Genomic DNA, 21,300 nt, shown 5'->3' with positions numbered 1-21,300 from the left:
ACCGCAAGTGCTTGCTTTTTCGCGTCCAGATTAGTAACGCGTATCCAGATTCCCAGTTCATTTTTCCAACTTTCGTACGACCTCTTCTCGTCGAASCGAGGTGGCACGTTGTAGTTAGAAGCCATCCTCTGCTACCAATGTTAACTCGAAATGACACAACGACAAGGTTCCAGTTTAACAAAGTTTACTATACTATATGAACACACTACAAGTAGCCATTACACTCAAGGCCAGGTCCATCAACGACCAGACTTCCTGCGCATGCGCACTCTTGACTGAGTGATAGCCCCGTAATAACAGAAATATAGGGATACTTAAAACATGAACTTAACACCTAACAACTTCTACAGAACACTGGAACCTGGTCTCCATCCTGCTCTACCACACAGAGACACTTCCTCACCCTTCAAAGGGGAAACCAACTCTTCAAGTGTTCCCCGGTGAGATACAATGTGGGGTCTTGCAGCAGAGGACCAGCCATTCTTATCTACAACCACAGAGACACACACCAGAGACACCAAGCCAAGAAATTAGTTTAAGCCTGGCGTCATCACATTCAGAGCGATCAATAACGAACGAGCAGACATGGCCATCTGCTCTGGGATTAAACCAACTGGCTGCAACTCTGAACACTACGGTATTGGAGGAGGTGGACACTTCCCTGGGGCTGCTCCTACGCTAGGATGTCCATGGACACGGCACAGGCTGGAGTGCATCTAAGGAGATCTCTGAAGCTGCCATGCCTCTTACACCGTTAAAATACATAATCCATATTAAAACATGTTATCAATGCATTATATTACAGTAAAACAATGTTTAACTTACTAACCATTCTGTGCCACCAACTGTATAAGATTGGTTTATGGATTTTGTATAAGACTGAAGAGATTGGCTGTTGTATGTAAAAATAAAAATACCTGTTTTAAAATTAGATGTATTGGACATTGCTCTATGGTAGCATTTCTAAATTGAAGGTACTGTACAAATACAGTATATGTGAAAAAAATAATCCATTGTATACATTTTCATTTATATTCTTATGTGTGTCAGTGTGTAATCCTTGCCATGGATAATAAAGATGGGTAAACTAAGATGTTGAGTCACCTTGAGGAAACAGCAGCCTGCAGGTCTCTGACATCAGCAAGAAGTGACCCGCCTCATTCCCTCTGGCCACGCCCTGCAACAGCTTCTCTAGGGCCGCCCCCCAGTCACCTAGCAACCAGCTCACTGCACCCAGGGTCAGGTCAAGGGACAGAAGGATCAGAAGCTGGAGGGGGACAAGAGCATTACAATGGATTCAGATGAATACAGAGGCACCACTGTCTACAGAGTAGATCTTCCCCTAAATGTCTACAAACTTACATTTGCAGACTAAGATCTGTCAATATCTCTCCATCCCATCAGCAGAATAATTTTACCCCAGCCCAGCCTCTGTCCACTGATGACCTACCTGTTTCATAGGAACGTTAGGTGTCGTCTGAGGATTCTCTATGGCCTTCAGTTGTTGGTGAAGAGCTTTGAGTATCTCTGGGTTGCTGGGGGAGACAGCAAACACCCTCTCCCACACAGCCCTCAGGGTAGCCAGGAAGCCATCTTGATTATTACAGGGAGCAGACCAGGGATGGATGGAGGAACAGGTCCAAGTCACTATGTCTGTCCCTGTTAGACTCACAGTGAGCAGCTCAATAGTGCAGTAATGTAACCGGTGGGCCTATAGCAGAGGGGACAGTATAGATAAAGCATGAAAATCAACACGCAACTCTTATCTGACCATCATCTATAGCTAATCAATGAGACTATATATAGTATCTTCATCTATAAGCATCGGCCAGTTCAGGGCAACTTACCAATAGGCTCTCATGTGTGTTGAGGAGTTGCTGTGCTCCCAGCCAATCCTGAGAGGACGCCAGGTCTTTGGCACATCTCAGGGAGAGTGAATAGGAGAGGTCGCTTTCGCCAGCGATCCTCGCCAGACTGGCGGCCGTCTTCAGTGAGACAGGGTCGTTTTTCTTGGCGATGACTTTGGCTGCGTCGAAGCTGGAGTCCACGGCGAGATAACTGCGTGATAAATACACAGCGAGTTCCTTTAGCATCAAGTCAGCTATTTCGAGGAACCAGCTTTTACTCTACCTGCATTGCACAGTGCACTTTTACACCAAGATGCAGTTTTATTAATGAAAATAGKTAAATGTTTGTCTTAATTACCATTTAGCAGCAGTAGACAAGTGGCCGTCTTTCTCCAGCACGGCTGCCCAGGTGGTGTAGAGCTCCTTGAGCACAGGGTCATCTGGCTGCAGCCTAGCCTTGGCCAGGGCTATGGCCTCCCTGAGAAAGCACAAACATTTCACTCACAGCTTAGAGATTACAATGATCACTCCCATTGATAGGTCAGTCACAGGTAGCACAATCTAAAATCCTAACACTTAGAAGTTACTCTAATGGAGTAACAACACTAACTTTGTTATTCTTTATTTCATCATTTATGTGTAAAATAAACAGATGAACGTGTGTGTGTGTGTCTGCTGAATGACCTGTAGAGCTGGTGGGACTTGAGGAGGTCGATGGCCTCGTAGACCTTGTTGATGGAGAGAAGATGGGAGGCAGCCTTGAGGAACTGCTCCTGAAGACACAGCTGCTTCACATAGACCTCCACGGTCTTCAGCCACACCTGGTAACCAGCTGAGAGGGTTTCACAAGTGTTATTACACACCTGCATGCATCCATACATACAGCACTTCACCAAAGAGAAACACATTACCATGTCAAAGAGCAAGAGAACAAAACAATTATACTAATCAAAAACGAACTAAATTGACTAGTTGGTTGTTGAATCAGAACAACTTAATATTCGAAATATGCATTCTAAAATGGAATAAATATTTAAAAAATATAAACCATTTCACAATTAAAATTAGTGCCCTTTACCCATAGGTGCAACTGAGAGCAGGTGATCACTCAGCTCTCCTTTCTCAGTGGCCACCTGCAGAGCTCCAGCGATGTCACCTTTCCATAGTCTCAGGTACACCGCAGACTCATAGTGACCTGCCTCCACATGGCCCTCCTCTACAGGAATAAAAGGGACACCACAACATAAGGAGAATGGAAGTGATTTGTCAGTCACCTTTTATCCGCGCACACACAGTGCAGTCGGAAAGTATTCAGTCCCCCTCACTTTATCAACATTTTGTTACGTTACAGCCGTATTCTAAAATGGATTAAAACATTTWAAAAAATGTAAATCCTCCATCTACACACAACACACCCCATAATGACAAAGCAGAAACAGGTTTAGAAATKTAACATTACAAATAAAAATACAGAAATACCTTATTTACATAAATATTCAGACCCTTTACTCAGTACTTTGTTGAAGCACCTTTGGCAGCGATCACAGCCTTCAGTGTTCTTGGGTATGAYGCTACAAGCTTTGTACACCTGTATTTGGGGAGCCCATTTTTCTCTGCAGATCCTGGGGAGCGTCGCTGCACAGCTATTTTCAGGTCTCTCCAGAGATGCTCGATTGGGTTCAAGCCTGGGCTCTGGCTGGGCCACTGAAGGACATTTAGAGACGTGTCCCGAAGCAACTCATGCATTGTCTTGGCTGTGTTAATTTATTTATTTTATTTCACCAGGTAGGCTAATTGAGAACAAGTTCTCATTTACAACTGCGACCTGGCCAAGATAAAGCAACGCAGTTCGACACATACAACAACAGAGTTACACATGGAATAAACAAACATACAGTCAATTATACAGTAGAAAAAGTATATATACAATGTGTGCAAATGAGGTAAGATAAGGGAGTTAAGGCAATAAATAGGCCATGGTCGCAAAGTAATTACAATATAGCAATTAAACACTGGAGAGATAGATGCGCAGAAGATKAATGTGCAAATAGAGATACTGGGGTGCAAAGGAGCAAGATAAATAAATACAGTATTGGGATGAGGTATTTGGATGGGATATTTACAGATGGAGTATGTACAGGTGCAGTGACCTGTGAGCTGCTCTGACAGCTGATGCTTAAAGCTAGTGAGGGAGATATGAGCCTCCAGCTTCAGTGATTTTTGCAGTTCGTTTCAGTCATTGGCAGCAGAGAACTGGAAGGAATGGCGGCCAAAAGGAGGAATTGGCTTTGGGGGTGACCAGTGAGATATACCTGCTGGAGCGCGTGCTAAGAGTGGGTGCTGCTATGGTGACCAGTGAGCTGAGATAAGGCGGGGCTTTACCTAGCAAAGACTTGTAGATGACCTGGAGCCAGTGGGTTTGGCGACGAGTTTGAAGCGAGGGCCAGCCAACGAGAGTGTACAGGTTGCAGTGGTGGGTAGTATATGGGGCTTTGGTGACTGTGATGTCACTGTGATAGACTGCATCCAATTTGTTGAGTAGACTGTTGGAGGCTATTTTGTAAATTACGTCGCCGAAGTCGAGGATCGTTAGGGTGGTCAGTTTTACGAGGGTATGTTTGGCAGCATCAGTGAAGGATGCTTTGTTGCGAAATAGGAAGCCGATTCTAGATTTAATTTTGGATTGGAGATGCTTACATGTGATATGAAGGAGAGTTTACAGTCTAGCCAGGCACCCAGGTATTTGTAGTTGTCCACATATTCTAAGTCAGAACCGTCCAGGGTAGTGATGCTGGATGGGCGGGCAGGTGGATCAGAGAATCACCAGCAGCAAGAGCGACATCATTGATGTATACAGAGAAGTTTATTTGTCACATGGCCGAACACAACAGACCTTACAGTGAAATGCTTACTTACAGGCTCTAACCAATAGTGCGAAAAAAGTGTAAGTAAGTAAAGAAATAAAACAGTAAAAATACAATTTGAAAATAAGAGTAGCAAGGCTATATACAGACACCGGTTAGTCAGGCTTATTGAGGTAGTATGTAAATGTAGGTATGGTTAAAGTGACTATGCATATATGATGAACAAGAAGTAGCAGTAGCGTAAAGAGGGGTTGGCGGGAGGTGGGACACAATGCAGATAGCCCAGTTAGCCAATGTGCGGAAGCACTGGTTGGTCGGGGCAATTGAGGTAGTATGTACATGGATGTATGGTTAAAGTGACTATGCATATATGATGAACAGAGAGTAGCAGCAGCGTAAAAGAGGGGTTGGGGGGGGGGGGGGCACAGAATGTAAATAGTCCGGGTAACCATTGGTTACCTGTTCAGAAGTCTTATGGCTTGGGGGTAAAAACTGTTGAGAAGCCTTTTTGTCCTAGACTTGGCACTCCGGTACGCTTGCCATGCGGTAGTAGAGAACAGTCTATGACTGTGGTGGCTGGGGTCTTTGACAATTTATTAGGACCTTCTCTGACACCGGCCTGGTGTAGAGGTCCTGGATGGCAGGCAGCTTTGCCCAGTGATGTATTGGGCCGTACGCACTACCCTCTGAAGTGCCTTGCGGTCAGAGGCCGAGCGATTGCCGTACCAGGCAGGATGCAACGCGTCAGGATGCTCTCGATGTTGCAGCTGTAGAACCTTTTGAGGATCTCAGGACCCATGCCAAATCTTTTTATTTCCTGAGGGCAGATAGGCTCTTGTCGTGGCCTCTTCACGACTGTCTTGGTGTGTTTGGACCATTCTAGTTTGTTGTTGATGTGGACACCAAGGAATTTGAAGCTCTCAACCTGCTCCACTACAGCCCTGTCGATGAGAATGGGGACGTGCTCGGTGCTCCTTTTCCTGTAGTCCACAATCATCTCCTTAGTCTTGGTTACGTTGAGGGATAGGTTGTTATTCTGGCACCACCCGGCCAGGTCTCTGACCTCATCCCTATAGGCTGTCTCGTCGTTGTCTGTGATCAGGCCTTCCACTGTTGTGTCATCTGCAAACTTAATGATGGTGTTGGACTCGTGCCTGGCCATGCAGTCGTGGGTGAACAGGGAGTACAGGAGGGGACTGAGCACGCACCCCTGGGGAGCTCCAGTGTTGCGGATCAGTGTGGTAGATGTGTTGCTACCTACCCTCACCACCTGGGGGCGACCCGTCAGGAAGTCCAGGATCCAGTTGCAGAGGGAGGCGTTTAGTCCCAGGTTCCTTAGCTTAGTGATGAGCTTTGAGGGTACTGTGGTGTTGAACGCTGAGCTGTAGTCAATGAACAGCATTCTCACATAGGTGTTCCTTTTGTCCAGGTGGGAAAGGGCAGTGTGGAGTGCAATAGAGATTGCATCATCTGTGGATCTGTTTGGGCGGTATTTAAATTGAAGTGGGTCTAGGGTTTCTGGGATAATGGTGTTGATGTGAGCCATTACCAGCCTTTCAAAGCACTTCATGGCTACAGACGTGAGTGCTACGGGTCTGTAGTCATTTAGGCAGGTTGCCTTTGTGTTCTTGGGCACAGGGACTATGGTGGTCTGCTTGAAGCATGTTGGTATTACAGACTCAAATCAGGGACATGTTGAAAATGTCAGTGAAGACACCTGCCATATGGTCAGCACACGGAGAGTGTGATCCCACAGTCGTCCGGAAGAGCTGATGCTCTCATGCATGCCTCAGTGTTGCTTGCCTCAAAGCGAGCATAGAAGTGATTTAGCTCGTCTGGTAGGCTTGTGTCACTGGGCAGCTCGCGGCTGTGCTTCCCTTCCCTGTAATAGTTTGCAAGCCCTGCCACATCCGACGAGCGTCGGAGCCGGTGTAGTATGATTCAATCTTAGCCCTGTATTGATGCTTTGCCTGTTTGATTGTTCGTCGCAGGGCATAGCGGGATTTCTTGAAAGCTTCCGGGTTAGAGTCCCACACCTTGAAAGCGGCAGCTCTACCCTTTAGCTCAGTGCGAATGTTGCCTGTAATCCATGGCTTCTGGTTTGGGTATGTACGTACAGTCACTGTGGGAACGACATCCTCAATGCACTTATTGATAAAGCCAGTGACTGATGTGGTGTATTCCTCAATGTCATCAGAAGAATCCCAGAACATGTTCCAGTCTGTGATAGCAAAACTGTCCTGTATTTTAGCATCTGCTTCATCTGACCATTTTTTTTATAGACCGAGTCACTGGTGCTTCCTGCTTTAATTTTTGCTTGTAAGCAGGAGGATAGAGTTGTGGTCGGATTTACCAAATGGAGGGCGAGGGAGAGCTTTGTACGCGTCTCTGTGTGTGGAGTACAGGTGATCTAGAATTGTTTTCCCTCTGGTTGCACATTTAACATGTTGATAGAGATTTGGTAGAACTGATTTTAGTTTCCCTGCATTAAAGTCTCCGGCCACTAGGAGCGCCGCCTCTGGGTGAGTGGTTTCCTGTTTGCTTATTTCCTTATACAACTGACTGAGTGCGGTCTTAGTGCCCGCATCTGATTGTGATGGTAAATAAATAGCCACAAAAAGTATAGCTGAGAACTCTCTAAGCAAGTAGTGTGGCKAGTCGKGCACGAGAATTGAAGCCTGTGGCCCCCCATAGAGACTGCCAGAGGTCCGGACAACAGGACCTCCGATTTGACACACAACTCTGAGACGTAGTTGGTGAACCAGGCGAGGTAGTCATTTGAGAAACCAAGGCTGTTGAGTCTGCCGATAAGAATCTGGTGATTGACAGAGTCGAAAGCCTTGGTCAGGTCGATGAATATGGCGGTTATGATATCGTTTAGGACCTTGAGCGTGGCTGAGGTGCACCCATGACCAGCTCTGAAAACAGATTGCATAGCGGAGAAGGTACGGTGGGATTCAAAATGGTCGGTGATCTGTTTGTTAACTTGGCTTTCGTAAACCTTAGAAAGGCACGGTAGGATAGATATAGGTCTGTAGCAGTTTGGGTCTAGTGTCTCCCCCTTTGAAGAGGGGGATGACCGCGGCAGCTTTCCAATCTTTGGGAATCTCAGACGATACGAAAGAGAGGTTGAACAGGCTAGTAATAAGGGTTGCAACAATTGTCAGATAATTTTAGAAAGAGAGGGTCCAGATTGTCTAGCCTGGCTGATTTGTAGGGGTCCAGATTTTGCCGCTCTTTCAGAACATCAGCTATCTGGATTTGGGTGAAGGAGAAATGGGGAGGCTTGGGAGAGTTGCTGTGGGGGGTGCAGGGCAGTTGACCGGGGTAGGGGTAGCCAGGTGGAAAGCATGGCCAGTCGTAGAAAAATCATTATTGAAATTCTCAAATATAGTGGATTTATCAGTGGTGACAATGTTTCCTAGCCTCAGTGTGCTTAGGGTCGTTGTCCTGTTGTAAAATGAACCTTCACCCCAGTCTGACGTCCTGAGTGCTCTGGAGCAGGTTTTCTTCAAGGATCTCTCTGTACTTTACTCTGTTCATCTTTGCCTCGGTCCTGACTAGTCTCCTAGTCCCTGCTGCTGAAACACATCATGATGCTGCCATCACCATGCTTCATCGTAGGGGTGGTGCCAGGTTTCCTCCAGATATGACGCTTGGCATTCAGGCCAAAGAGTTCAATGTTGGTTTCAACAGACCAGATAATCTTGTTACTCATGGTCTGAGTTTCTTTAGGTGCCTTTTGGCAAACTCTAAGCAGGCTGTCATGTGCCTTTTATTGAGGAGTGCCTTCCGTCTGGCCATTCTACCATAAAGTACTGATTGGTGGAGTGCTGCAGAGATGGTTGTCCTTCTGGAATGTTCTCCCTTCTCCACAGAGGACCTCTGGAGCTCTATCAGAGTGACGATCGGGTTCTTGGTCACCTCCCTGACCAAGGCCCTTCTCCCCTGATTGCTCAGTTTGGCCAGACAGTCAGCTCTAGGAAGAGTCATGGTGTTTCCAAACTTCTTCCATTTAAGAATGATGGAGGGCAATGTGTCCTTGGGGACCTTCAACGCTGCAGATATTATTTTGTACCCTACCCCAGGTCTGCGCCTCGACACAATCCTGTCTTGGAGCTCTACCAATAATTACTTCGACCTGATGGCTTGGTTTTTGCTCTGACATGTACCGTCAACTGTGGGACGTTATACAGACAGGTGTAACGTAACAAAATGTGGAAGGGGTCTGAATATTTTCCGAATGCACTGTATATACACTAAGGTTTGTAGACAGCCAATTCCACTCATTTGAAAGGGTATTTCAGCCACACCAGTTGTCCACATACTTTTGGTAATGTAGTGTGTGTAATATACATATATATATATATATACACACACAGTACCAGTCATAAGTTTGGACACCTACTCATTCAAGGGTGTTTCTTTATTTTAACTATTTTCTACATTGTAGAATAATAGTGAAGACATCAAAACTATGAAATAACACATATGGAATCAGGTTGTAACCAAAAACAAAAATGAGTTTTAAATCTAAATATATTTTATATTTGAGATTCTAAGTAGCCACCCTTTGCCTTGACAGCTTTGCACACTCTTGGCATTCTCTTAACAAAATTCATGAGGTAGCCACCTGGAATGCATTTCAATTAACAGGTCTGCCTTGTTAAAAGTAAATTTGTGAAATGTATTTCCTTCTTAATGCGTTTGAGCCAATCAGTTGTGTTGTGACAAGGTAGGGGTGGTACACAGAACATAGCCCTATTTAGTAAAAGACCAAGTCCACAGTATGGCAATAACGGCTCAAATAAGCAAAGAGAAATGACAATCCATCATTACTTCAAGACATGAAGGTCAGTCAATGCGGAACACTTCAAGAATTTTGTAAGTTTCAAGTGCAGTCGCAAAAACCATCAAGCGCTATGATGAAACTGGCTCATGAGGACTGCCACAGGAAAGGAAGACCCAGAGTTACCTCTGCTCCAGACGATAAGTTCATTAGTTACCAGCCTAAGAAATTGCAGCCCAAATAAATTCTTCACAGAGTTCAAGTAACCTTCACATCAACTGTTCAGAGGAAACTGTGTGAATCAGGCCTTCATGGTCGATCGCTGCAAAGAAACCACTACTAAAGGACACCAATAAGAAGAAGAGACTTGCTTGGGCCAAGAAACACGAGCAATGGAAATTAGATCGGTGGAAATCTGTCCTTTGGTCTGATGAGTCTTTGTGAGACGCAGAGTAGGTGAACGGATGATCTCCGCATGTGTGGTTCCAAATGTGAACCATGGAAGTGGAGGTGTGATGGTGAGCTTTGCTGGTGACACTGTCTGTGATTTATTTTGATTTCAAGGCACACAACCAGCATGGCTACCACAGCATTCTGCAGTAATATGCCATCGCATCTGGTTTGCGATTAGTGGGACTATCACTTGTTTTTCAACASGACAATGACCCAACACTCCCCCAGGCTGTGTAAGGGCTATTTAACCAAGAAGGAGAGTGATGGAGTACTGCATCAAATGACCTGGCTTCCAGTCACCCACCTCAACCCAATTGAAATGGTTTGGGATGAACGCAGAGCGAATGAAAAGCAGCCAACAAGTGCTCAGCATGTGGGAACTCCTTCAAAACTGTTGGAAAASCATTCAAGGTGAAGCTGGTTGAGAGAATGCCAAAAGTGTGCAAAGCTGTCATCAAGGCAAAGGGTGTCTACTTCGAAGATTCTAAAATAAATTTTGATTTGTTAAAAAAAAAAGTGGGTTACTACATGTTATTTCATAGTTTGATGTCTTCATTCTTATTGTACAATGTATAGTAAAAATACAGAAAAACCCTGGAATGAGTAGGTGTCCAAACTTTTGACTGGTACTGTATATACACACACATACATGTATACACAGACACATAGAGAAAGCATTATATCACATGTATGTATTATGAAAATGTTATAATAAGTGTTATTAAAGTGTTAAAAAGTATGTAATCGTTATGAACGTGTAATAACAATCATATAATACAACATAAGATAGTGTACTCACCCTCCTCTTGGAACATCCTGTAGAGGGCATCTCTGTCTGCGAACAGCCCCAGTTGGATGTGATCTCCCAGGCCTGGGACACAGTGGGCTGGAGAAGCTGAGGACAAACAGGGATGGACAAAGACAGGGTCAGAGTCAAACGCTGCTCTATGGAGGACAGAAAAAAATGATGACCACTCTTATCTTTCTGGACCATGTCTCATGAATCTTATGATGCAGACTTAAATAAAGACAAATCCTTGTGCTTTTTTTTATACCGGCGCATACACATGAAAATGTAGTCAGGAAACAATAGTTGAGTACTTGTTCATTGTTTTGGTCAGGGTTCCCCAACTGGCGTTTAATTGGCCCCCTAAGTTCTGAGCAAAAAAAACAGACTAAAGACATCAGGAAATCAGCGCCAAGTGATTTTAATTTAAGAAATCTGTTCCTATATATATATTCCTACGCATAATAGAGAGACAAGTGATCGTATACAAATGTAAGTAAGGTTTGAAATTATTACCTTTTAGTCAAACATAACTGTTTGGGCTTCTTGCGGTCAATTTGCAGTCTACCACCTATTTGTAATTATGTTCCGGCCCCCCGACCCCCCMAAAAAATCGTCCCACAGTTGAATCTAGCTGATGATCCCTGATATAGGTCCTCAAAAAGTGTAGCTACTGGGCTACATGTCTAATCTTGTGGTATAATCCAGATAAGGATGGATTGAGTCTCACCCTCAGAGTGCCTGACTGTGGCCAGGTTGAGACAGTCCTGCTGGAGGTCTTCTCTGGGGCGGTGGTCCATGGAGGTACTGAGGGGCAGCATGGAGCGAGGTTTCCTCTTCTTCAGAGACACCTCTGGAGGAAAGACAGACCGCAAGAGGGGTTGGAGTGGATGGAGATGGATACTTGCACTTGTCATTTAATAAAGGGCCCTATGTTTTTCTTGGTTAGTTCACGTGGTTAGGAAAAACTCTGTGCCCTATGAACAATTTTCTTAGTGTATTTTGATAAGATTCCATAACATACAGTACCTGTTTTCTCCACTTTTTTAATTTCTTTCTTTATAGTGAGTAAGGATTTCCCTCCATTTTGCACTTTCTCCATCACAGGTCTGTCCATCTGATTACTGGATGAAGAGACTAAAATAAAAAGAGTAGTATGTGTGAGCTGTATGACATTGTCATTATTTACTGATTGCATATGGCAGATGCAATTGAAGGAGATGACTGAATTGAGACAGACTGAATGTAATAGTAGATTGGACATGACTGCAGTGCTACCTGTCACTGAGGAGATGCTAGTGGTCTCGCTCCCCTCCTCCTCCTCCTCCTCGTTGTCAGATGGTCTTTCTCCTGGTGCTGGGGACGCCCCTTTATTCCCCTCTCCAATTAGAGACAAGCTCTCCTCCGCCTTTGCTCCTCCTTTCCCGGTTGCCTTCTTCTTCTTCTTGGCCTTTAACTTGGCCTTCTGGTCAAGTGTCTTTTTCGCTAAGAAGAGAAAGACATTTTTACCTTTGTATTATCATTAGAAAAATATACAATTCATTGCACTCTAAATGTTATGGATCTTTACAATCAAATATATGAAAATGCTCAAATGTTGACCATTTACACAACCAGCAACTTTCTAAAAAGCAACTTTGTGAATAAAACTAGAAATAAAATGTTTTGTTACTTTTGGGGGGCTTGGTGAATTCCTGCTTGGACACAGCCCACTCCTGCACAGTGAAGTCATCTGCTCCCGTCCAGACCAGGTCCGGGTCCACAGGAGACCACTGGACACACAGCAGCCGGCCCCTGTGACCCCTGTAGTTGCACAGCCCCTCCTCCTTCTGCACRTCCCACACCTAGGGACCGTATAGCTTTAATTTGCTATATATGGCACAGGTACAGCCAACTAGCAGTAGCAAACGCTACCTAGCAACAACAACAAAAAAGAAACGATACTTGGAGTCCATGTATCAATATAATAAAATCGGTCAAAATAATATTGCGACATGCAACTGCATCAATTTTTCCCCCATCACTATATAGAACCACATGGAAGAAAACAGTAGGAACTAGTAAAAGGTGTAAAGGCTGGGTCCGTGTAGCTGTCGTTAGGTAAATAACACATTGGGACAGACCTGTGCTGTACCGTCGTAACAGACGGTAACCAGTCTCCCGTCGTGGTGGGGGCTCCAGGCCAGGCCAGTGATCTTGGCTGTGTGACCCGCCAGGCTCCGATACGCCTCGGTCATCACAACGGGAATCTCTGGAGGAGTCTCTGAACACAGACAAAGAAAAACAGTGACCACTTTAAAATACTGTGAAATTAACCAGAAATTGCTAACTCCTGCATAGCAAAAACATCTTCCAAGACCATTAGTTATTATAGCTACCGTTCACAATGGAGACCTCCGCTGGCCTACTGCTGTCTCTACATCCCATATTACCCTCACTGCATCATACCTTGAGATATGCACACTTGTCTTTCACACAGATCAGACAACATATCAATAGAATATTTAAGTTAAACACTCAGATCTCAAAATAAGATTCAGCCCTAGAATACACCCCTGGGGAACTCTCCTCACCTATGACAGTGCGGAGGTCGTGGACATAGACCAAGGCGTTGCTGGACCCAGAGGCCAGGAGGTACTGCAGCTCGGGCAGGGAACTGTGGTCATGGTGCCAGCGCAGCACGTTGATGATCTTATGGTGCTGCTGGATGGTACACAGCAGCTTGAGAGTCGGAGCCTGGTATACCTCTACAGACCTGAAAGAGACAAAGCCAGGAAATATAGTTAGCCCCATATCATTTCAAGAACTTTGTGACCTAGTGTAAATGGATACATAAATAAAATCTACCACATTACAGTAAATCCATCAGTACAGCTGTAGTCTTATTTTAGACAGGCACTCAATCATTCTAGATGACAGTTGGTTCCAGGCAATTGTCCAGGCCTATATACACAGTTTAAGGGAATGAGAGGACTCACCCGTCCTCATTGCCGATGGCCACAACTTTACCATCTGGTTTCCAGCTGAGATCTGTGTGGGGTGACAGCTTGTGCTGCAGAAAATAGAACATGACCTTCAAAACCTATTCAAATGACCAACATTATATTCAATTGCACATCGCCACATGCAGTGATTGGGTAAAATACTTAAGGAATTAAGTAGAGGGTCCTGCTGAAAAGGAAATGCATAAATGTAGATAGCCTTTCCATCTCACCTTGATGCTGTTGGTGTCCTTGATGACCCTGTCAATGTCGGTGGCCTCTCCCGCCAGTTTCCAGGGGTCATGCTGTAGGATGATGCCCTCTCCAGCACAGCTATACAGGCTGTAGGACAGACGGTCTCCTGCTCCACCTGGATGACACGCTGACTGTTACACACTGTTGCAGCAACCCCCTTGCCTCGCTTATTCACACACAATCATACTCAYCYAGCGTATATTATGGTATATTATCTGATGGTTGCAGAGTCTGACAACACTAATCAGTTAATGATAAACCTCAAGACGTCGCATCTCAATCTCCACATGACATTCTGGAGCCTTTCCAGCAGAAAGTGTCTAAACAAATGAACAGGTCTTTGTTGGTTTAGAAACCATCAGCAGATCTTTCTCACAGGAGCAATTATGTTTACTGCTTCAAAAGACTGAATGACTGATACGGTAATCAAAATGTCATCTGCCGGCAGCTGGTAAAATGTACTTTCCACCATCTTGATTTCCCAATGAATGGCTCAGGGAGAGAGATAATTGTTTTCCCAACTCATTGAATTATGGAGTATATTAAAAAAGTGTCAAGAGACGCATGCTTTCTGCTGACTCATGGCTTTGGCACAACGTCCACTCAGAGAAGTTGCTGGGTCAGAGGGTGCTCAGCATACAGTACACACACTTACACTTATTAAGAGCTTACCAAATGACAGAGGAGGGACTGGGGGTCCCCAGGCTAATGTGTACACAGTCTTTTTGTGATAAGTGCTGGATACCTGAGGCGGCCTGGGAACAACACAATAAAGACCTTTCATTAACATCATAACAGACATGAAATGTCATTATCTTGGTGAGAAGTGTTGATAATCACTAACAGTATGGATTTGATTATACCGCCAACATACAGTATCTCAGATACGAGAGTTAAGAGAAAGTTGTAGATGAAGAGTTTTACTTGTTAGAGAAAGCATCGTAAATGCCAACTTTGCCATCATCGGTTCCAAAAGCTAAGGATCCTTCTTTTGTTGGATGCCAGGACAACTGCAATGAACAAAGAATTGTCACACACACACGGGCTAGCCAACTTCACTTTTACCATAAACCATTAGTCAATAACTGATATCAATATGCCCTAAGAGTCTCTTACCGCTGTGACTTTGGACTTGATGCCCTGCCAGAAGGTCTTGGTGTCGTACTTGTTCTGGATTGAGAGGGTGCTCCACACGCGGATCATGCCGTCTCCCACCCCCAGGGCCAAGCAGCCCGTACCCACAGGAGAGAAGGTCAGGGTGTACACAAACCCCCCCAGGGTGGGAAGGGTCCAGCAGCAGTCCAACGACGACAGATCCCAACATTTTATCTGGAATAATGATAAGCAAATTTCTTCTTGCCAACATGGATTCTGTAATCACTCTCGGCACATATGCACGCTAAGTACTGCTCATAAACTGCATGTTTGATTGACCACTTATAGGGCCCAATTTCACACCGTACTCAAAGTGTCACTGTTGTCAATAGACACAGTCAGTAAATTGCTTGCTAAAGCTACATCGAGAGGGTTTAACCCCCATCTCACCACTCTGTCCATTGAGGTGCTGAGCAGGAGCTCTCGGTTGTCCTGAACACACACTGAGCTCATGTTGAACACGATCCTGCTGTGGTTCTGGCCCTCTGAGGATGCTCCCAACAGGCTCCACTTCTGCTTGCCTCCCTTGGTGAGGTCCCACAAGATCAGCTCACCCCTTCACATACAGGGGGATGTTAGTACAGTCTGGGCAAAACAAATGATCAAAAGACTTAAGTACAGCGAGTTGCCGACTAAATCATATTTATCACAATTAACTGTACCATCCTCAATTATGTTTTTATAGTTCATACCCAAAGCAGCTTGATACGACTTGCGTTGGCTTCCCCTTGGGCCAGTGCACAGTGAGCCAGAGTCTCTCCTTGACCGCAGGATCCACCCCTGTTCCTCTTCTCTTCAGGAACGGTAGCTTCATGGTCATCACACCTGACAGAGAGAGACATAATCATCTTTAACTCCAAGAGATGGGACCCTCTTAAAGAGCATACTGCACCAACTCTCAATAGTAGTATGATACGCAGATAAAGCTATGGAGGATGCAGGTTGATAACTCAGTTAGGATATCGTCTCACCTTTACCCTTCAGCGTGCTCCAGATTCTTATGGTCTGGTCCTTGCTCCCAGATGCAAGATAACATCCCTTTTCTTTGCCCTCGGTCATCTCATTGGTCGTTTCTGAAAATATAATTTTAATTATACGTAACAAATTAACAAAGTGATTCACATAAAATAATAATAAAACAGTACTAACAAAGAAACAAAAAGACAAGAGAAAGAAAAGCTAATTAAACTCATACATTGAAAGACACTGAAATCCTGATCTCCTCTGGCAGACCATTCCAAAGTCTAGGGGCCCTAAAGGGCAAAAGCTCCCTCTGTTTTCAACCTAGACTTTGGAATGGTCTGCCAGAGGAGATCAGGATTTCAGTGTCTTTTAATGTATGAGTGCCTTGTCAACAGTGCTTTGCCAGAGGATMTCCGGCTGCTTCGTAGGGAGATAAAAGATCTGATATAGGATGAGGCTAAACCAAGCCTTAAACGTGTAGTACAATTTTCTATTATTTTCGAAGTGACTGGTAGCCAGCTAAGAGAAGCTAAAATAGATGTGATATGGTAATGGCTACACTTCCTAGTGCTTGTTAAAAGCCAAGCTGCATTTTGAACTTACTATAGATGGAGTGATTTCTGACTGAGTTACAGTAATATAGGTGTGAGGAAATAAAAGCATGTATAACTTTCTCCAGATCAGTGACTGAAATAAAATACTTGACTTTAACTATATTTCTTAGATGAGCAGGACTGGACAACCTTCTTCACATGCAGCTCGAGGTTTAGGTCAGGGTAAAAAAAAGACACCAAGGTTTCTGGCCTTAGGCTTTACATTGGTGGACAAAGGGGTAAAATGTATCTTAAAAACATTGATGACTAAAAATAGATAGTTCTCTCATCATGCCACTTGTCACTGACTGAATACATTTAGGATGGCTCGGCACAGCATCTTTCATAACACACCACCTGTGTTGTCGTCTACTCTGCTGTAAAGCACCTCCTCATTGGGTAGTGGAGCCCAGGCCAGGGCGTGGATCTCGTCGTCATGGCCACGGAGACGATGCACCACCTCACCTTTCTTACTGATGTCAATCAGCACAATCATGCCATCTTTGTACCTAAGAGAGATTAAGATACATAACCATATGGGATGTTTCCTGGGAAGTAATTTGTCGCTGGTATTTGCTGTTCGTGATGCATATCGATGGATGCTGTGAAATGTACTAGGGCTGACCCCAATTATTTAACGGGTCGATTGTTTGGTCGATAGGCTGTTGGTCAAACTAGATTTTTTGTTGTTGTCGAGCAGTAGAAAATATCAATATAAGTGAGTTAATGGCACACGAGACACCTATCTTATTCACGCCCATCTCTGTGACCTAATCCATTGCGGAGGCTGCGGGATGGGACAGTCCAAGAAGGGGAGTGTGGCTGTACAATGCACATCTCTCTCCAGAATGCACTTTCCAGCCTTTGTGCACATTCATTGTTTCATAACTTCATTGTGTGAACTGTTTGCGTTTGATTGTTAGTGTATATCAATTCCCCATTACATATATTGCCAGTAGTATATTTACCGTTAATTTCCTAATCTACAATGTTTGGTTACGGTAATGTCTGTTAATGCATTCAATATATTATTACTCCAGTCTTTTACTGTTCTCATTGTCAGAGTGGACACATTGTTTGCAGGGCGCACAACCTATGCTACACAAGAAACACATTTTGTTTCATTTCATTCCATTCATGAGTTTGGTAAATTTAGTCAGTCTTTTGTTTGGAGCGCTCCTGTCAATGTTGAGTATGTCTATGCGCACCTGATTACGCATAGAAGTAGGCCTATAGGCTACCTGGCCGGTGCGCAAATGTAGGAATATAAATGTGCCCATTTGGGGATCTGAAAATATTTCTGATAGGTTTAATGCACCACCACTAATGAGCTGTCGAGCTTCTTAAAGTAATATTTTCTTCACCACAAACAGCAAGCAAACCCAAAAATATTTTTACATACATTGAGAATGACAATAACTCCTCAATATATTTGATAAATCTTTCCAGCTCTCTCCCTTTCAATAACCACTCAGCGTGAAAGGGAAAAAGATATCATACTCTGACCCATTGGAAACTTCATAAAATAGGCCTACCTGATTACTTCTTATCCCTTGCGCAAATTGCCTACAGCTGTGTATGTTCCAAGCTCACTGGTGCGGGAAACTGAGGGCACAGAATAATTTATACAATGTTGCAAGGAGCTTCAGGCCGGAGCCAAGTTAATAGTTGATACAATATTTGAAGTTCGTTGCAGACATGCCATGCCAATGTGACTTATAGGATATTTATTTTTAAACTCAAGATATTTTCTACCTGCAGGCTGGAATATTTTTATTTGTTAGCTTTATAGGCTATTTTTACATAGTTGGCAATGGGAGTTACTTTTTAGGTTTATAATTTTCATAGAATTTTGATTAAGCACATGACAATGATGTTGAAATACAAAGACGTTATTATAAATTAAATGAAACTGTTCCATGAAATTGTGCATAAGAAAACCATAACTGGCACACAGATCGATAGAAATTGTAAGATAAATTGGTATTCCACGTGAGAAAGTTTGCAGACTCCTCGTGTAGCCTATTGCCGGMAACTTCAGGAGAGTAACGACAGAATTTGGGAAAGCCAGTAGGAGCGGGAGGATGGTTGGAACAGGTTACGTTTTCTTCTTCTTCTGTTTATCTTGATCTCTGGCTCCCCTTTGATTATTTGTGTCTTATTTCATCAAACAGTGAGCTTAAAGCATCAGACAGCTCCTTGCATATATTGTTTATTTTATTAAAACACATAGGGTGTATATTTACATGGAAAAATACACGTTTTGAGCAGACGACTTTCGGTCGACCAAGATTTTTTTTTAGTCGTGGACAGCCCTAAAATGTACACTTCTCAGCATAAGCAATTATTGTGCATGCATGCACTATTAGAGGTTAAATCTCATACCCCACAGCAACATAGTGCCAGTTGTGAGGGGAGCAGGACAGGCAGAAGATATTCCTTGGTTCGGGGAAGAAGCTTTGAGATTCACCAGTGTTGTACTGGTAGCAGACCACAATGCCCTTCTCATCCCCTGACACCACAAGGTTCTTCTCCACGGGGGACCAGTGGAGGGCTGTGATGGTGTTCTGTACACATAATAGACTTAGATACAATACTTTGAAAAACGTTTTCTATGAGAAAATGTATCTTATACCTGGGAGAGAGAGACAAGATGGAATCAACACTATTCTAAAAGGTCTCAGAGTGGAACTAACCTGGTGAGTTTTATGCTCCTTTACCAGGACCTTCTCATTTGTGTCCCAGAATTTAACAGTCCCATCATCAGAAGTACTGGCACAATTATGGCTTTGGCCGGCATGCTGGCAGAATGAGAAGCCAGACACTCTCTCTCTGTGGCCAACCAGTTCACCTGAAAGCAAGACAAATTAGAATTAGCCATGTTGATTTGATACATGTCCACTGACTGACTTCTAGAACACACAATGGCTAACATGAGAATAATAGAGTACTTACCAACAACTGTAGAGGATGATGCTGTAACGTCAACCAAATATATGGTGTTTTTAGCTCCAAACGCCAATATACCCTTGTCATTCGTGTCACTGCATCGCGAAGAGTACCAGTTTGGAGAGGCTGGAAGAAGTCTCTCGTGCATTATGAAAGGAATGGTCGACATTCAGAATCTAAATTGATATACAGTAAATCAAAATCTATTCACATCACTGGGGTATAAAGAACGATTCAAAAGCACATGTCTTATTCTAGTGGAGCGTTCATGCTGCATCATAAACATAACGAAAGCCGTATAATTGACCCAATTGTCGTAAAGAGTACGGAACCAGAGAAGGGTTAAACTATGTCAGTATGCTTGCATTTTTTCCTTCGCATTTGATAAATACATTTTGTCTTATCAGCTCATATTTGTATATTATGCAGTTTAATAATTGACTGTATATGAAGATTTTAACAATGATAAAACGGAACCACACCAAAGACAGTACAGTATGAAGAAAGGCTATGTTCGAATACTTATACTAACTGCACTAACTATACTATTTGTGACGTATTTGAGTATGTAGTATGCTTATTGGTTATAGCATGGATATTGTACTAAATATGCCAACATGAGACGTATTCAAGCAGTGCACACTATTTACGTGCTTTTAGGGCCCATAATGCCAATTCTTCAGAGAAGGGCGTGACTTCACAACGGTTTCAGATTTCAAGAAAATTGTGGAAAATATGGAGCCGAAGTCCGATATCGGATACAATTTCATTGCTGACAATTATGACAAATGTTAAGAAAGGTTGAGCAATGTAATAAAGTATTGACTTTTAAAATAAATTACGTTGGCTGACAACGTGTTAGCTACGCTATCCTTTCAAACCGCAGCAGCAGTACTATTGTTGTCTCTACCTTCTTGCCCATTGTGCTGTTGTCTGTGCACAACAATGTTTGTACCCTGTTTTGTGTTGCTACCGTGCTCTCTTGTCGTGACGTTTGTATTGTCCTATATTTTAATTTAATACATTTTTTATCCCAGCCCCCATCCCCGCAGGAGGCATTTGTCTTTTGGTAGGCCGTCGTTGTAAGTAAGAATTTGTTCTCAACTGACTTGCCTAGTTAAATAAAAGAGTTAAACTTGGGGCTCCCGAGTGATGTTAGCTAGCTACCTAACGTTAGTTGGCTAGTACCAATACATCGAACTTGCCAGTATATGAACTATATGTCATTCTTAGCTAAGTGTTATAGTCTTTGTGCGTTCGCGATGGTCATTGTTAATTCGAGAGCGCAGAATAACTGATTAATTTACGAMCACTCGACACCAGCTGAATATGGCCAGTGTTAGGGTTTATGCACTATAGCCTGCTACCATATTGTATGAAGATGAATATTGTTTGTGTATGTGTGTAAAGACTGAGCAACATAGAGTGACATGCTATAAAAACTGTGGTCAATCTGGAGAGGGGAGGGGTGCATATCTCTAGGCCAACCAGGGAGGGTAGGACACTGGACAATACCATATAAGGAACTGTTTGAGTGTAGCATCTGGGGAGCGGAACAAGACAGATCTAATCTACCCAAAGACCAGATGCGGACACCTGCGAGCACCAAGAGACTGGGACCAGTCTGAGTGCCAGCGATAAACTGAGCAAAGTTTAAACCACGC

The 21,300-nt window shown here is 43.7% G+C and overlaps 1 protein-coding gene and 1 pseudogene across 2 annotated transcripts in view; one reads left to right on the top strand and one right to left on the bottom strand.

The window, feature by feature from the left end:
* The window catches only part of LOC139022854 (intelectin-like), a 5,172-nt pseudogene extending 4,115 nt beyond the window's left edge, over positions 1-1,057 (top strand).
* Positions 1-19,961, bottom strand: part of gemin5 (gem (nuclear organelle) associated protein 5) — a 25,719-nt gene extending 5,758 nt beyond the window's left edge. The window contains exons 1-25 of one of the 2 annotated variants that reach the window (XM_023968038.2): positions 19,643-19,961; positions 19,384-19,538; positions 19,073-19,254; positions 17,042-17,196; positions 16,103-16,204; positions 15,824-15,956; positions 15,522-15,687; positions 15,093-15,305; positions 14,901-14,986; positions 14,649-14,731; positions 13,955-14,091; positions 13,719-13,792; positions 13,314-13,495; positions 12,864-13,003; positions 12,413-12,584; positions 12,019-12,225; positions 11,770-11,877; positions 11,471-11,593; positions 10,753-10,848; positions 2,926-3,063; positions 2,532-2,679; positions 2,206-2,325; positions 1,848-2,058; positions 1,451-1,711; positions 1,105-1,267 (exon numbers count right to left, since the gene is read on the bottom strand). In XM_023968038.2, coding sequence (XP_023823806.1) covers positions 1,105-1,267; positions 1,451-1,711; positions 1,848-2,058; positions 2,206-2,325; positions 2,532-2,679; positions 2,926-3,063; positions 10,753-10,848; positions 11,471-11,593; positions 11,770-11,877; positions 12,019-12,225; positions 12,413-12,584; positions 12,864-13,003; positions 13,314-13,495; positions 13,719-13,792; positions 13,955-14,091; positions 14,649-14,731; positions 14,901-14,986; positions 15,093-15,305; positions 15,522-15,687; positions 15,824-15,956; positions 16,103-16,204; positions 17,042-17,196; positions 19,073-19,254; positions 19,384-19,538; positions 19,643-19,805 — 3,718 coding nt within the window. In that variant the 5' untranslated portion in view covers positions 19,806-19,961. The remainder of the gene's footprint in view (positions 1-1,104; positions 1,268-1,450; positions 1,712-1,847; positions 2,059-2,205; positions 2,326-2,531; positions 2,680-2,925; positions 3,064-10,752; positions 10,849-11,470; positions 11,594-11,769; positions 11,878-12,018; positions 12,226-12,412; positions 12,585-12,863; positions 13,004-13,313; positions 13,496-13,718; positions 13,793-13,954; positions 14,092-14,648; positions 14,732-14,900; positions 14,987-15,092; positions 15,306-15,521; positions 15,688-15,823; positions 15,957-16,102; positions 16,205-17,041; positions 17,197-19,072; positions 19,255-19,383; positions 19,539-19,642) is intronic. The other variant, XM_023968039.2, reaches the window with a different exon arrangement.
* Positions 19,962-21,300: the final 1,339 nt, after the last annotated feature.

This window comes from Salvelinus sp. IW2-2015, linkage group LG23 (assembly GCF_002910315.2).
Source record: "Salvelinus sp. IW2-2015 linkage group LG23, ASM291031v2, whole genome shotgun sequence".
NCBI classification, from domain to species: Eukaryota; Metazoa; Chordata; class Actinopteri; order Salmoniformes; family Salmonidae; genus Salvelinus; species Salvelinus sp. IW2-2015.
This window is presented reverse-complemented; position numbering and strand designations above follow the sequence as displayed.